Source organism: Chrysochloris asiatica, unplaced genomic scaffold (assembly GCF_000296735.1).
Source record: "Chrysochloris asiatica unplaced genomic scaffold, ChrAsi1.0 scaffold00313, whole genome shotgun sequence".
In the NCBI taxonomy this organism is placed as follows: domain Eukaryota; kingdom Metazoa; phylum Chordata; class Mammalia; order Afrosoricida; family Chrysochloridae; genus Chrysochloris; species Chrysochloris asiatica.
Genome location: NW_006408831.1, coordinates 1,121,738 through 1,138,358, shown reverse-complemented (window position 1 = coordinate 1,138,358; position 16,621 = coordinate 1,121,738). Strand labels below are relative to the sequence as shown.

At 39.8% G+C, this 16,621-nt stretch overlaps 1 protein-coding gene across 1 annotated transcript in view; it reads left to right on the top strand.

Moving 5' to 3' along the window:
* The window catches only part of CMYA5 (cardiomyopathy associated 5), a 130,193-nt gene that overhangs the window by 42,337 nt on the left and 71,235 nt on the right, over positions 1-16,621 (top strand). Inside the window, exons 2-3 of the mRNA XM_006875182.1 lie at positions 1,633-3,017; positions 3,291-11,275. Of these exons, the coding sequence (XP_006875244.1) occupies positions 1,633-3,017; positions 3,291-11,275 (9,370 nt within the window). The remainder of the gene's footprint in view (positions 1-1,632; positions 3,018-3,290; positions 11,276-16,621) is intronic.

The window sequence follows — 16,621 nt, the reverse complement described above, 5'->3', positions numbered from 1 at the left end:
TTCGCAGCCCGATTCGTAACCACTACGCTACCAGAGCTCCTTCCAATTGTATGGTAGGTCTGAGTAAAAGTATTGTTTAATGAATACATACTACATGCTAGATACTGCACTGGACTAACTGCAAGGTTGGCAGTTGAAACCCATTCAGAAACCCTATACAGGTTCTCTATGAGTCAGAATCGACTCAACAGCACATAACAACAACAGCAGCAATTTAATCTCTACAATTCCATGAGGTGTATTATATTATCCATGCTTTATGTTGTTGTTGTTAAGTGCTGTTGAGTCGGGTTCCGCCCCATAGCAACCAATATAGGGTTTTTGAGGAGCGGCTGGTGAGCTTGAACCATCAACCTTGTGGTTCAAACCAACTTGGCAGTCCAGCACATTAACCCACAGCGCCACACCAGGACTCCATGTTTTATAGGTGAAGGTAAATCTCAGAAGGTTGACATTTCTTTGTGGTCCTTGTAGTCTGTCTACATTCACTGGGAGTTCTGGTGTGGCCTTGTGGGTTAATGTGCTTGACTGCAAGGTCTGTAATTCAAGCTCACCAGCTGCTCCCTGGAAATCTTATACAGGGTCGCCATGAGTTGGAACCAACTAAACGGCATTTAACAGCAACAACATACATTTATTGATGGGTTTCCCTTTATGGTCCTGACTCAATGTTCTAATGAAATATTCATTGGACAGTTAGTTGTATAGTTAGAATTTTATTATATACAGGTAACATATAGATGGGTACATGGAAATAAGGCCACAGATAAGGAGCAGATCGTTAAGGAATTTGAACATTTTTTTCCCCTGTGGGTATGAAGAATTTACTGAGGTTTTTGAGCAGGGCAGGCCCATGATGGAACCTTTTAGTAAGGCTAGACTGGAAAGATAGGATACGCTAAAGGCATAGGCGTTATTGTTGTTGTTGGTAGGTGCCGTTGAGTTGATTCTGACTCATATAGTAACACTGTATAGGGTTTCTGAGGAGCGACTGTTGGGTTTGAAGTGCTGACCTTGTGGTTGGTAGGCCATTGCTTATCCTACAGTGCCACACCAGGACTCCAAGGCATATGTGGGTAGAAGGTAAATGTCATCATGTAGGAAACAATTGTCAAAAACCTCGGGCTGAAGTGATTAATAGCTAAGTCGAAGTGGTGACAGTGGCAGCAGAGTGAGAATAGAAGAGTCATTAGGAAGGCCCTGGTGACTAGAAAGTGAGGGCACCTCAGTGACTGGGTGAGCCACAGGGAGACCAGCACCACAGTCTTGAAAAGGAAAGGTAGTGAACTGAGCTTAAGCTTCTTGATTTGGGGGCGGGAGGTGAGTGGGCATTGACTCATTCCTGCCTGGGGCATATGATTGTATTTGATATCTTGTATTTGAATCAATTCTTTATTTTTGATTTGGATAGCAATATTGATCTCTGTATTTTAATCTCACATCAACCCAATACTTGTTCACAATGTGATATCGTTGTTAAGTGCCATTAAGTCAGTTCTGACTCATAGCAACCCTGTGTAGGGTTTCTGAGGATTGACTGGTGGGTTTGAACTGCTCACCTTGTGATTAGCAGTGCAGTGTTTATACTACAGTGCCCCACCATTTACTTACTATTGTTATTATTTACTACAGGTTATCAGACCAGGATGAAGAGGGAAAGATCAAGCAGGAATGCATCGTGTCTGACCCCTCTTTTTCCATGGTGACTGTTCAACGGGAAGATAGTGGCATAACCTGGGAGACCAATTCAAGTAGATCTTCCACTCCCTGGGCCTCAGAAGAAAGTCAGACATCTGGTGTTTGTAGTCTGGAAGGGTCAACTGTGAATTCTCCTCCAGGGAATGTTTCATTTATTGTGGATGAAGTTAAAAAGTCTCGGAAGAAACCACGTAAGACAAAACATGACTCGCCATCATTGCGTCGGAAAGGCAACAAAAAGAGACATTCTTTAGAATCCCAAGAAGATGTTCCAGCAAACCAAAAAGACACTCCTTTAATTTCAGAAAACCAACCACTCAAATCTGAGAAAGAGAAGTCATCTATTGGCATTTATGATAAAATGAGAAAAAAGAAAACGACTTCAAATACACCTCCTATTACTGGAGCAATATACAAAGAACACAAGCCGCTAGTGTTAAGGCCTGTCTACATAGGAACTGTTGAATATAAAATTAAGATGTTTAATTCGGTTAAAGAAGAATTAGTTCCTCTACAATTTTATGGAACACTGCCAAAGGGTTATGTAATTAAAGAAATACATTATAGGAAAGGGAAAGAAGCGTCTATTAGTCTAGAGCCAGATTTAGGCAATGTGGATTCTAATATAGCTTCCAAAACAAGTAAATCAGTGACTGAAAGCAAAAATGAGGATAAAGAAAAAGATCTTGCTCCACCCTGGAGAAATGTACTCTCCAAAGGATCAAAATCCTTAACCTCATTGATCAGTCATGAAGATCAAAAGAAAATTCATGTTGATTCGCCCCTCAATGTAGCATCTGCAGCCAAGCACACCGTGTCCTCTTATTCAAGTAATGACACAACAAACCAAGAAGAGAGAACTGGAGAAATCCAGTTCACTTCTTCTCAGTCAATGCCACAACAGCCAGGTGATGAAATAAAAACCCATGAAATAGAGTCTTCATCTCTTATGCCTGATACATCAACAGCTGTTTTATTGGAAACAGCAAAGGAAGATTTTGAGCCTGATTCACAAGGAACAACAATTTCTGAGAATGATACTTCTGTCTCACCATCTTTAATTGATGAAGGAATGAAAGAAGATGTATATTCTGCTGAGCATTCCATTTCAGTGGAGGCTGAGAAGGACTCTTTGGAGACAGTTTCACCAGGTCTGGCAACATCCATTCATGACAGTTTTGGTACAGAAAAAGAACAACTAGACTTGACTTCGTTAGAAAGGGCAGAACCAGTCTCTGAACAACTGATCCCTCCTCATGACGGTGTCAAAGAAAATATGGAAGAAAATATACCTGAGCCATCCAGTTATCTTCCTGAACTACCAGTGTTGGCAGAACCAGAGAAAGAGGAAATAGAAACTTCCTTACCAATGACTGCTACTTCTGAACCCGAAGATTCTGATTTTGTAGAAGAGACCATAGAACTCGACCACCCAGAAAGTCCTGAGAAATCCTTCCCAGCACATTTGGGCTCTGAAGTGGAGGAGGAAAATAAGGAACCTTTTCTACCATTAGTGACACCAGCAACACCTGAACAGGTAGTGTTCTCTGAGGAAGAAAGAGAGGAAACTGGATCTATTTCTACTGACTCTACACCAGTGTTGGCAGAACCAGAGAAAGAAGATATAGAAACTCCCCTACCAATGACTACTACTCCTGAACCCAAAGATTCTAATTTTGTAGAAGAAGAGACCATAAGACTTGACCACCCAGAAAGTCCATTAGTTTCTGAGAAGTCCTTCCCAGCACATTTGGGCTCTGAAGTGAAGGAGGAAAACAAGGAACCTTTTCTACCATTATCTGAAGTGGAGGAGGAAAATGAGGAACCCTTTCTACCATTAGTGACACCAGCAATACCTGAACAGGTAGTGTTCTCTGAGGAAGAAAGAGAGGAAACTGGATCTATTTCTACTGACTCTGCCTTTGCATCAGAGTATTCAGTTCCACAGGATTTAAACCATGAACTAGAAAAGAAAGAAATTGAGCCACTTTCTCCATCCATTGTAAAAGGTATATCTGAACATACAGTTTTCTCAGAGGAAGAAAATGAGGACTTCGAGCCTTCTTCCCCAGCTGAGGTCTCTGTGTCTGAGCACTCTCTCATATCACCCACAACTGAGGAGACTTCCGAATGTCAGTCCCCACTGTCTTCAATCGCTATATCTGAACAGATGGTCCTGTCAGGAGAAGAAGCCTCAGAAAGTGAATGTTATATGCCTGATTCCATATCTTCTCCTGACTATTCAATTCCACCACATGCACTGAAAGAGTCACAGAAGAAAACAACTGACCATAACGTCCCATTAGAATCAGAAGGTTTTTCTGAGCACATGATTCTGTCAGAAGAAGAGAAGGAAGACATTGGATCATATTTCCCAGATGTATCCTCTGTACCTGAACACTCTCTTCCAAATTCCCCAAGTCAGACTCCTGAAGGCCAATCACCACCACTTTCAACTGCTACATCCGAACAGGCGGTCCTGCCAGAAATAGAAGACACAGGAGGTAAGCATTTCACGTCAGATCCAACAATGACTTCCAAATATGCAGTTCCACCAAATGAAACACAGGAAGTTCAAAAGAAATTAATGGATGATATAGCCCAACTCAAGTCAAAAAGTGTTTCTGAACAGGTGATTCTGACAGAAGAAGAGAATAAAGACTTTGTACCATATTTCCCAGATGTAGCTCCTCTATCTGAAAATTCTCTCCCACCACATACAATGGAAACAATGTCTGAAGGCCAGTCTCCACCATTTTCACCTACTCCATCTGAACATGTGGTCCTATCAGAAGAGGAGACAGTAGAAATGGAGCAGTACACACCCTCTTCCATCTCCGCTTCTGAATTTTCAGTATTGCCACATGCAACACAGGAGTCACAAAAGGAAGAAATGGTACACAGATCCCCTTTAAATCTAAAAGGCACCTCCTCACCTGTGAACTTACCAGAAGAAGAGCAAGAAGACATTGGACTGTTTTCTCCAGATTCTGCGTTTGCATCAGAATTCTCATTTCCACCTTATTCAACTCAGGAAGCTGAGAAAAGAGAATTTGAGCGTGATTCTCCAATATATTTAACATCACCATCAGATCATACCATTTTGTCAGATGAAGACACTGAAGAAGCTGAACTTTTTTCTCCAGACTCAGCATTACAATTTTCAATCCCACCATACAGAGTCCAAGAGACAAAGGAAAGTGAAGTTGAGCTGGACTTGCTGTTAACTACAATGTCTGCCTCAGGATCTTCTTGTTTTCCAGAAACAGATGAGGAGGAAGTTGGATCAACAGCTTCCACACCTGTACCTGAGCATCTCATTTTGTCACAGAATCAAAAAGATGCACCTTCTCCTCTGATGTCTACATTTGAAGATTTGAATAAACCAGAGGAGCCAGAAATTAAGCTAGATGCTCAAACAGCCTCAAAATCTGTATCTGAATATCTGATTTTGGCACAGAGTCAGAAACTTCAAACAGCTTTTGTGCCTGAGTCTGAAGACTTGGCTCCACCATATAGAACCAATGAGTCAATGGAGGGCGAGGTTAAAATAAGTTCATCAGTAACTACACCACCTGTTTCATTACCTGCAAAATCATCCATGGTAAAGGAAGAAGATGAACCTATTTTGCCTGAATCTCAGTACTCAATATCACCAGATTCAGTCCATGCAATTAAGAAAGAACAGGAGCCCAAAGCATCATCCTCTCCAAAAACTGTAAATGAACAGATGGCTTTGCCAAAAGTGAGGAAGGAAGAAACTGTGCCTGGTTCTCAAGCAATCACAGCACATGTATCACGGGATCAAAAAATGGAGCCTCAGCCTTCAACTGTTCCAGAGTCTGGAATGAAATATTCAGTTGTGCCTGACATGGTAGATGAGCCAAAGAAGGACGTCAAGCCCAATTTAGCTCCAAATGTGACATCTGAACTGGAGCAGAGAGTGTTGTCAAACAATGAGCCTGAAGTAATAAAACCAGAGTCACCTTTGAAGGAAGCATCTTTATCTGGACCTGAGGTTTCATCAGCAGTGAAAACAGAAGTTAAACATGATTTGAAAATAAGAGTTACACCTAGAGTTCCACAGTCATCAGGAGAGGAAAAGGAAGTTGAATATAGTCCACCTGCACTATCGTTTTCAGTTTGCTCCGAAGAAATAAAGAGGGAAGTTGAATCCAGTTCTTTTACAACCACATCTGTAATTAAGCATGAGTCAAGTTTAACCAAATTATCAAAAGGAGAAATCCCACCAGATTCACCACTTCCCACCCCTGTGGAACATCCGGTCTTAACAAAAGTAGTAGAGAGTGAGGTAGGAATTGGCATGCCACCACTTGTAGCCTCTATAGACAAACATTCAATTCCTAAAGAAGATGAAAAAGTAGCAGTTATAGGTGCTTCTTCTCCCATTGGAACTACTGCATCCAAATGTTGGTCAGAAACAGAGAAGCAAATCAAACCTGATTCACCTTCAAGTGCATCCTCTATTTCAGAGCACTCTATTTTATCCAGGGTAGAAACAGAAGAAATTAAACCAGGGTTGACAATTACCCAAACATCTTCATCGGTGCAGTCAGATGTATCTAAGGAAGCGAGAGTAGAAAAGGAACAAGACCTTTCATTTTCTGCAGTCCTCAACTCTGAAGGTTTTATTTCATCACACACAAACTCTGTGTCTTCCTCAGAGGTGCCAGGACCTGAACTTTTGCTTTCACCCAAACTAGAGGGTGAAATGAGAACAGAAACAGAGTTCCCTTCATTACAAAACATGTCACCTGCACCCAAACAGACAGTTCCAAAAGTCAAAAATGAGGAACTATGTTCTTCTCCCAAGCTGGAAATTTTAGTGCCAGAAGACTTAGTACCAACATCTACTACAAAACCTGAAATTTCACAGGTTTCATCGTGCTTTAGAGAGGAACCTCAGGACCAAGAAATTGAACCTTTCTCTCCTAAGGGAATTAGCTTAGGGTTAAAAGAAACATATACTCCTCTGGTTGAAGGAGAAAATTTAGAAGAAGTTCAGCCGTATACCATTTCTTCAAAAGGATTATCAGAGGAGTCGAACCATTCAATCAACTTTAAAAAAGAAGAAAAACAAGAAATAGGCCTATTACCAACAACAGAAAATGTGAAGTTTCAAGTGACTGGAAACATTTTAGACGAATTAAATAAAGAAACCAGCCAACCAGATTCATCTCATGTATCCCAGAATATAATAGAACCATCAAAGATCCCCTCTTCTGATCTTTTGGAACAAAAGAAGCCTGAAAAAATGCTTTATCCAGATAAATCCATCAATTTACCTGATGTAAGCAGCTCTTTTGCAAATAAACAGGATCTGGGTAGTAAACAACTTTCCTATGTGAAAGAAAAATTGCCTTTGGAAGAATCAAAGTCATTTGTGGCAACTGAGTTGACAGATGTTAAAGAAACAAAAATGAAAGGGCCTCTTATTTCTCCAAATGATGAAAATTGGATGCTGGAAAAGCCAGAAAGAGATTTGGCTAGTCATCATGAAGAAAGAATCCCGGGATCTGTGCAGCTGGGTTCCTCTGGCAGCAGTGATCTGATGACAGGGCAGCTTAAGGTTACTCTCTCAGATAAAGAACATACATACGAAATCAGAAAGCAGGTTCTGCCACAAGAACCAGCATCTACTCTAGAGAGTTCCAGTGGTAATGCAGAGACACTACCAGCTAAACCTTACTCTTTTGAAGAAATAAAACTGACCCAAGAACCAAAATCTGTAATTCCAGCTGGAAATGTAGACAAAAACATAGCAGAGGGAAAGCAGATCCAGTCTCTTGTGGAGAGTGAAAGTTTGTTATTGGACAAAGCAAGCCCAGAATTTTCTAGGCCAGACAAAGAAGACAGCCCAGAAGAAATCAAATTACCTTCGGAAGAAATCCTCCAGAAACCACTTTCAGGCCCGTCAGTGCAACCAATCAAGTCAGAAATTATTCCCTCTTCCACCAAAGCAGCCCATGTCCTAGCAGCAGAAACAAAGTCTCCCCCAAGTAACAAGAACGAAACACAAAGGACCACACCTCTTTTACCTGGAGAGAAGCCATTAGAAAAATCAGAAATGGTAAAATCACAGGTTGTAGATAATGCTACCCCTGAAGTGAAAATGCCCACACAAAGCAAACCCCTCTCCTCAGTCCAAGCTGATGGGGCACCTCAGCCCCAAGAGTCACCTGAGGTAACACAAAGGCTGCCTGAAGAGCCTAAGGCAGTTGAGCCGGTCCTTTCTGAAGAAAAGGGAAAAAAAGGAATTTTCTCTTTGAAATCATGGATGTCCAATTTGTTTTTTGGATCAAGCACTTCAGATAACCAAGTTACCAAAAAAGAAGATTTAGAAGCACAGCCAAGTCAATCTTCAGAAAAAGCAGGACCTGTGATAGAGCCTAAAGGTTCTATTCTAGACACCCCTGCCGATTTGAATACAACTGAGACACTTGCTAGTCATCCATTACCAGAGGCAAAACTTCAAGTTGCTGAAGAGTCTAGAGTTTCTGTAGTGAAACTTAGTGACGGAAAAGACTTTAAAGAAAAGCCCAAATTTTTATCAAATGTAGAAGACGTACAACAGCTAAATTCCAACACTGAGGCATCTGGTAAGGATTATGAAAAGAAAGACACCCTAGAATATTCCGAAGAAATGGACATAAACGCAGTACTTACTTCTGCTGATGGCAAGGAACATCTTGGAATGCAGCCCTTCATGGGTGAGAAATCAGTTCTAAGAGAAGCCAAACATGTAGTTCCTGTTCACATCGCTGATAGTAAAAGAACCCAGAAGCCAGCAATTGCTCCTCCTTCTACATGGAATATTTCTATTATTAAGGAAAAGCCAAGAAGTGATCAAAAAGAAAAATCACTCTTTTCATCTGATGCAGTAGACCAGGTGCCACAACAGCCAAGTTCTGTTTCATCCAGCTTCACAAGTAAAAATATCATGAAGGAATCAGAGACACCAATGCCAATGATTTTGCCAGTGGACGAATCAAAAGGAAGTTTAATTGACCTTGGTGAAGACAGACAAAAGAAAGAAATGTCGAAACCTACTTCCTTGAACATTTCTGAAGAAGAAGTAAAATTCAGGTCTGTTAGCCCAACTGAAGACAAAGATAACTTGGAAACCAGATCATATTCCTTGGCAGAAAAGAAAGTTCTGGCAGAAAAACAAAAAACTCTGGCCCCATTAGAGCTTAAAGATAATAATGAAATACAAAAGGCACATGTTATACATGAATCTAGACCTATTAAATTAGATGACGCAGAAGCTGCTGCTATGCTGCAAGTCTGTCAAAGTGAAGACCACAAAGAAAGATCCAGAATTACTGTTGGTTCTGAGGAGAAGAAAGGAGAAGAAAGAGAAAGGTGGTCACATATAGTTTCTGAAGAAAAAACGCAGCAGGAAATTCAGCCTTCTTTTGTGAACGCAACCAGGTCTGTGCTTGATGAGCCAGATATCTCTTTAGGTCATTCTTTGGATGAAACACAATCGTTTCCATTTTCATCTAAAATTCATACATCTGATATGCCTAAAGAATCTGTATCTGTTTCGGAGCATCATTTGGAGACGGAGGAAGATATCCACGTCAATGAGCCATGCTCTTCAGAAAGCAGCAACTACACTCAATTTATAATGAATGCATCAACAAGTAATACTGATTCAACTGTTCTTACTAAAGAAATAGCCAAGGAGTCTGATGATGAATTGACAGTGACTAGTAAGCCAGTTGGACTTTCAGAAGATCAAAAGAGTGCCTTCAATATCATTTCCGAAGGTTGTGAGATATTGAATATTCATGCTCCTGCATTTATTTCTTCGGTTGATCAGGAGGAAAGTGAACAAATGCAAGATAAGTTAGAATATTTGGAAGAGAAAGCCTCACTTAAAACCACGCCATTTCACGATGACAGTGAGACGGTTGCTTGCCATGAAACATTAAAGAACAAGTTATTGAATGAAAATAAACCAACGGAAACTCTTACAACAAGAGAGGAAATAGTCATAGATTCAGGAAATAGTGACATAGCTTTTAATCAGCCCACAATTTCCAGTGAAGAGGATTATTTTGAAAAATACACTTTGATTGATTATAACATCTCTCCAGATCCAGAAAAACAGAAGTCTCCACTGAAATTACATTTTGAAGAGGAATTCTCAAAGGAAGTTTCAGATGAAACAATCTCTTTCCAAGAAAGTTTAGAGGAAAGTGCCCTAGAACATGAAAATGACTTGGTGAAATTGGATGAAAGTTTTTATGGACCAGAAAAGGACCATGGCAAATTATCTCACTCAGAGACCCCAAAATCTTTGGTTATCCAAAAATTTGACAGAGATGCTCCAAAGGGCATAAACAGAGATGCAAGTTCAAAGTCACCGGGGATGCCATTATTTGATGCAGAGGAAGGAGTTTTGTCACGAACTCAGATATTTCCTACCACTGACAAACTCATTAATCCAGAACACTTGGAGGAGGCACCTGCGCTTGCATTTTTATACAAGGATCTGTATGAAGAAGCAGTTGGAGAGGAAAAGAAAGAAGGGGAGATAGTTTCTGATGATGACAGTGTGAATTCTGAGGCATCATTTCCAAGTAGAAATTCTGACACTGATGATGGAACAGGAATATATTTTGAGAAGTACATACTCAAAGATGACATTCTTCATGACACATCTCTAACTCAAAAAGACCAAGGCCAAGGTCTGGAAGAAAAGCCAGTTGGTAAGGATGATTCATACCAGCTGGTAGTTGCAGAAGGGGAAATTTGGGGGAGGTTTGGAACAAATTTGGAGGAGAGAAGTATGGAAGAGGAACAGAGAACTGTTTGCAAGGAAGGAGAATCAGTCAGCCATGTGGAGATACTTGATAATGTAGAAGCTAAGAGGAAAGCCCCCATCACTGAAGAAGTCAGGGTGGTTACTCAGAAGATAAGCTATGCAGTTCCATTTGAAGATACCCACAATGTCCTGGAGAAAGTGGATGAAACTAGTGGTGAGGGTAACGAAGCAGGAAATGCAGCTCCAGAGCTCAATCTGAATGTCCCGGTACAAGTGTCCTTCCCAGAGGAAGATTTTGCATCTGGTGCAACTTGTGTTCAAGAAATAGTGCAAGAAGAACCTAAGCTGGTCTCACCTGAGCCACAGGAAGATAGGCGGCACAATATTCCTGTTCAAGATGACTATGAATTTGCTGAAACTCTGGATTATGAAGTGGTCACTCAAGACATTTTATCAGAAGAACCATGTCCCGACTCCACACTTAAAGAGGTGTTCTCTCCAGGAAAGCAATCCACTGAACATATCAATGAAAATGAATTTGTGAAGGAGGTGCAACAAAGTATGTCGGCTGAACAGAAAGAGTTAGGCAGAGAGAGGACAGAACAAGATCAATTATCATCCGAGTTAGCAACTGAGAAGGCGCAGAGGGAACCGAAAAAGTCCCAGATTGACTCGTATTGTTACACATGCAAAAGCCCAATTTCTGCTATAGACAAGATATTTGGCACCCACAAAGACCATGAAGTTTCAACCCTTGACACAGCTATAAGTGCTGTAAAGGTAAATATGCTTTAAAGTATTTAAATAATGAATAATATGTATAGGGTGTGGTGCTGTAGGATAATGCACTGGACCAGAAGGTCGGTTTGAACCACCAAGGTGGTGGTTCAAATTCACCAGTCGCTCCTTGGAAGGACTCATACAGGTTCTCTATGAGTCAGAACTGACTTGAGAGCACTTAACCACAACTACAACAACAATATGTATAGATTAAATTTGCTTTCACTTGTTCTCAATTTTTAAAAAGACTTGATCAGTTCCTCTATAGGCAGAGTAGTCTGCAACCAAAGTCAGAATATTTCCACAGGCATTTAGTTCATATCAGTTTGATAAACATTTTTGGGCATACATTATATGTAAAAAATTTTTCTAAGTTCCGGGGTAACAAACTGGATAAAACAGGCATAATTGTTTAGCATTTCTGAAGCTGAAAGAACTGAAAAAAAGAAAATTCAAGCCTCAAATTGCAATACTGAAGGATTCTATGGGCTAAACTTGGAACAGTGAGGGAAGAATCAAGAGTAGATACAAGGAAGGGGTGTGCCCTAAAAAGCTCTTGTGAGCAAATTTCTGCTCTTGTTATACTGGCTGGAGAAGTAGACCACAAGCCCACTTCCAAATACACTCTGACTTTGACACTTTTGCTGTCAGAGGTGCATGAGTATCATTATCATCCATTATACACGCTAGGAAAACAAGATTCATGGTTTGGTGAGTTCCACTGTTTGGAGGTAAAGCTGTTGCCTGCATCTATGTGAATTCTGTCTGTCCCCAACACTGCCTCATCTTCAAGCTCACCCTTCTAGGGACTCAGCCATAAATGTTCCAGTGACATAGAAAGACATCAGGACACCACACACTGTGCCTTGACAGTCATCTGAAGATAGTACTTCTGTTTTGTCCATTACTATGGCAACTACAAACAACTGGAAAAGCCAGCCTAAACATATGTCCCAGTATAAAGTTTTAGTCTCCTGACCAGCAGAGATGTCTTATATTAACTAATCAGACTAGGGATTGGAAGAGGCAGACAGTAGGTAGAGGGCTGGAAATATCTATGCCAAAGCTGCCCCTTAGGTGATAAAAGTTAAAAAAAAAAAAAAGAAGGAATATACAGAATCATTGTACCAAAAAGAACTGATGTACATTCAATCATTTCAGGAGGTAGTAGAATGTGATCAAGAACAGTAACACTGAAGGAAGAAATTCAAGCTGCACTGAAGTCATTAGCAAAAGCAAGATTTCTGGAATTGGCAGAATACTTATTGAGATATGTCAATAAATGGATGTAATGCTGTAGGCGCTCACATGAAATTTGGAAGCTAGCTCTTATCTGGACAACCAATTGGAAGAGATCCATATACGTGCCTATTCCAAAGAAAGGTGACCCAACAGAATGCTGAAAGTAATGAACAATATCATGATTATCACATACAAGTAAAACTATGCAGAAGTCAATTTTTCAAAAGTTACAGCTGTACATGGATAGGAAACTGTTAGAAATTCAAGTCAGATTGAGAAGAGGATGTGGGATGAGAGATATCATTGCTGATTTCAGATGGATTGTGGCTTAAAACAGAGAATACTAGAAAGATGCTTACCTGTGTTTTATTGACTATGCACTGACTGGTGTTGACTTGTGGGTTATAACAAATTATGGATATATTGTGAAGAAAGGAATTTCAGAATATTTAACTGTGCTCATGTGAACCTGTACGTAGACCAAGAAACAATCATTCAAACAGAACAAGCAGATACTGCATGGTTTAAAATCAGGAAAGGTGTGCACCCTTTCACCATAGTTACTCAATCTGTATTCTGAGACAGGATGCAGTCTACAGGATTAGGTTATATCTTTAGTCAATCTCTTCTGAGATGTAAAAGAGATTAAACAAGTAAGGAGACATTAGGGGGAGTCCTGGTGTGGAGCTGTGGGTTAATGAGCCAGACTGCCAAGCCGTTTTAACTGAAAGTCAGTGGTTCAAGCTTACCAGTTGCTCCTCAGAAATCCTATACAGGGTCACTTTGGGTCGGAACTGACTCAATGGCACTTAACAACAACAACGACCACCAAGAAAGAAGAGTTAGGAGAGGAGTGCAGAGGAGTGCATCTTTGGTCCCAGAGTTCCTGCACTGGGAACTTCCTAGACCTGGAGGAAGACTGATGCCAAGATATATGGAAGTCTCCAAGGGATGCCAAGCTCACAGATGTTGAAAGGAGACAAGGATTCCCCCCCACAACTCACAGAGAGAGAGCGCCTTCCCCTAGATCTAGTACTCTGAATTTGAATTTGTAGCTTCCTAAACAGTGAGTGGTGGTTATGTGCTGCGGAGTCGGTTCCCACTCATAGTGACCCTGTACAGGGTTTCCGAGGCTGTAAATCTTTACGGGAGCAGAAAACCTCATCTTTCTCCTGCGGAACAGCTAGTAGTTTCGAACTGCTGACCTTGAGGTTTACAGCAGGATCCATAATCACTACGCTACCAGAGCTCCTTATTTCTGTTATGTAGCACTAGATAACTAAGACAATTATTAACAATAATCTGCAATATGCAAGTGACATAAAATTGCTTGATGAATGTGAAGAGGACTTGAAGCACCTTATTGATGAAGATCAAAGACTACAGCTTTCAGAATGGATTATACCTCAACAGAAAGAAAACAGAAGTCTCCACAACTGGACTAATAAGCATCATCATGATAAATAGTGAAAAGATTGAAGTTGTCAGGGATTCCGTTTTACTTGGATCCACAGTAGCAGTTATAGAGTCAAATGATGGGAAAATCTGCTACAAAAGTCCTCTTTGAAGTGTTCAAAGTGAAGATGTCACCTTGAGAAGGAAGGTATGCCATGATACTTTCAATCTCCTCATATGCATGAGAAAGCTGAACACTGAATAAAGAAATCTGAAGAGCTGATGCATTTGAATTATGGCGCTGGTGAAGAATGTTGAATATACCATGGATTCCCAGAAGAATGAGCAAATCTGTCTTGGAAGCAGTACAGCCAGAATGTTCCTTAGGAATGAAGCTGGCGAAACTTTGTGTCACATACTTTAAATATACCAACGGGAGGGACCAGTCCCTGGAGAAGGACATCATGCTTGGTAAAGTGGTAAAGCAGAGAGTTAGGGAAAAAGAAGAAAATCCTCAACAAGATGGATTGACATGGTGACTGCAACAATGGGCTGAAACACAGAAACGACTGGTAGTGCTTTGTTAGGTTGTAAGTAGGATCATTATGAGTAAGAACCTACTCGACAGCACCTAACAAAAACATTGCCTTTGAGCGTTTTATGGGAATAAGCCTTTAACGTAATCAGAAATGCCGAATAATTTTAAATTAAAATGATCTACTTTTGAGTATAAAACAATTTATTTTCTATTATCTACAATGTCATCTTTTAAAAAATACTTATTAAGCCTGGACCAAAAAAAGGAGAGGAAGGAATAGATGGATGATATAGGATGTGTGGCTTATTTGCCTATATTGACAACTGCCGTCTTTGCCATGAGACCAGAAGAACTGCATAGTGCCCGGCCAACATTACTGAATATTTGTAGAAGAATCCTGATCAAAAAGGAGAAAATGCAGCAGATAATTTGAAATTCTCATGGACCCTAGATTTTCTGGAGACGTGAAGGCTGCATGAACCCCTGAAGCAATTACCCTGAAATGATTTTTAAACGCAAACCAAAAATATCTCCTGAAGTCTTCTTGGAACAAAACAGTCGTTTAGTTTAACCAATAAAGAATGCCTGCCTTGAGCATTGTGGTCGTTGAAGATCTGTCTCTATGGGATAAATTGATAATAGCAACTTGGAAGATTAGAAAGGGCAGAGAGTTTATGTTGATGAAGAGGAAAAAGAGGGTGAGAATTGTTGCAGAACTCTAAGGATGTCATCAATGTCACTGAACTGTACATGTAGACACTGTTGAATCGGTGGGTGCTTTGTTGTATATATATTAAACAACAACAAAATTAATATAAATAACATTTAAAGATACAGATTTATATTACATTAAGTAATTTTAGTACAAGGTTTTTCATAAGTTCTCCAGAGAGTTGTTGCTAGTTGCTAAGTGCTTTCAAGTCAGTTCTGATTCATAGTAACCCTGTATCGGGTTTCTGAGGAGCAGCTACTGGTGCAACCTTGTGGTTAGCAATCCAGTGCTTATCCTATAGCACTGCACTAAGACTTCATAGAGTAAGCCATCTTAATTTCCTGCTTTCTTCCTATGCCCTTTTTATTTATAAAATTTATTTTGGAAATTTTGTATTTTTTCTATGCTTTTTATTGTTGTTAGTTACCATCAAGTCAGCTCCGACCCATAGTGACTCTATGTACAACAACAGTATCTGGTATCTGGTCCTGCAACATACTCACGACCACCGCCAGGTTTGAGCTCATTGTTGCAGCCATTGTGTCAACTCATCAGACTGAGTGTCTTTCTCTTTTCTCCTGACTCTGTTTTAGCAAAATGTCCTTCTCTAGGGACTGAACCCTCTTAACTATGTGTATAGCATCCCAGTGTTCCTCATAACAAGTTAATTACAACAGATATTTGTATGTATGTGATTAGGAATATCTAAGTCTCCAGAGATACTATTAGAAATCAAGCAATTAGTACCTGAGACTCCCATCTAATGTTTAATAGTCTTTTAACTGACTTCCCTATACTTGCATTTCTCTAATCCATTCTCCATTGAGCAACTGGAAAGATAACAAAAGCTGAGCACTTAAACTGTGTCAGACCTACACTAAATTCTTTATGTACCTTATTATCAATTTGCAAATAATGAAAAAATTGGCTCAGAGAGTTTTTCCTTACCTTATGAATCCTTCTCAACTTGTCTAATATTGGGTCTATTTCTCTAGGGTGAGATTTTGTTGAAAGTTAGCCTGGTAGCTTTTTTGGGGGTAGACCCCATTTTGTAGTGATTCTTGGTCTCATTACCAACTCCTGAGCACTGTTGAAAGGAGGCTAATTTTGTTTTTTTGTATTTTAAAATTATGATTTGTTTATCTTTGTGAAGTTTAGAACTAAAAAAATAACAACACAACTTTATGTATAAATTAAAACAAATTTCAAAAGCAGGAGATATCATGCCTCCTGCTTGAAAACATTTTGAAACTGTTTTCTTATCTTCTCTAAACAGTAAGAGAAGGAGAAAGTGAAAACCAAAACCCACAACTCTTCTTCATTTTATTAAGTCAACTGCAAGCTGATACGTAACTTTTAAAAAATAAAAACCAGTTTTAAAAGTTTTAACTTGAGTATTCTTTAGCATTTTATGAGTAGACCATTTGAGATTATTCAAGAAATGATAATTTTATATATT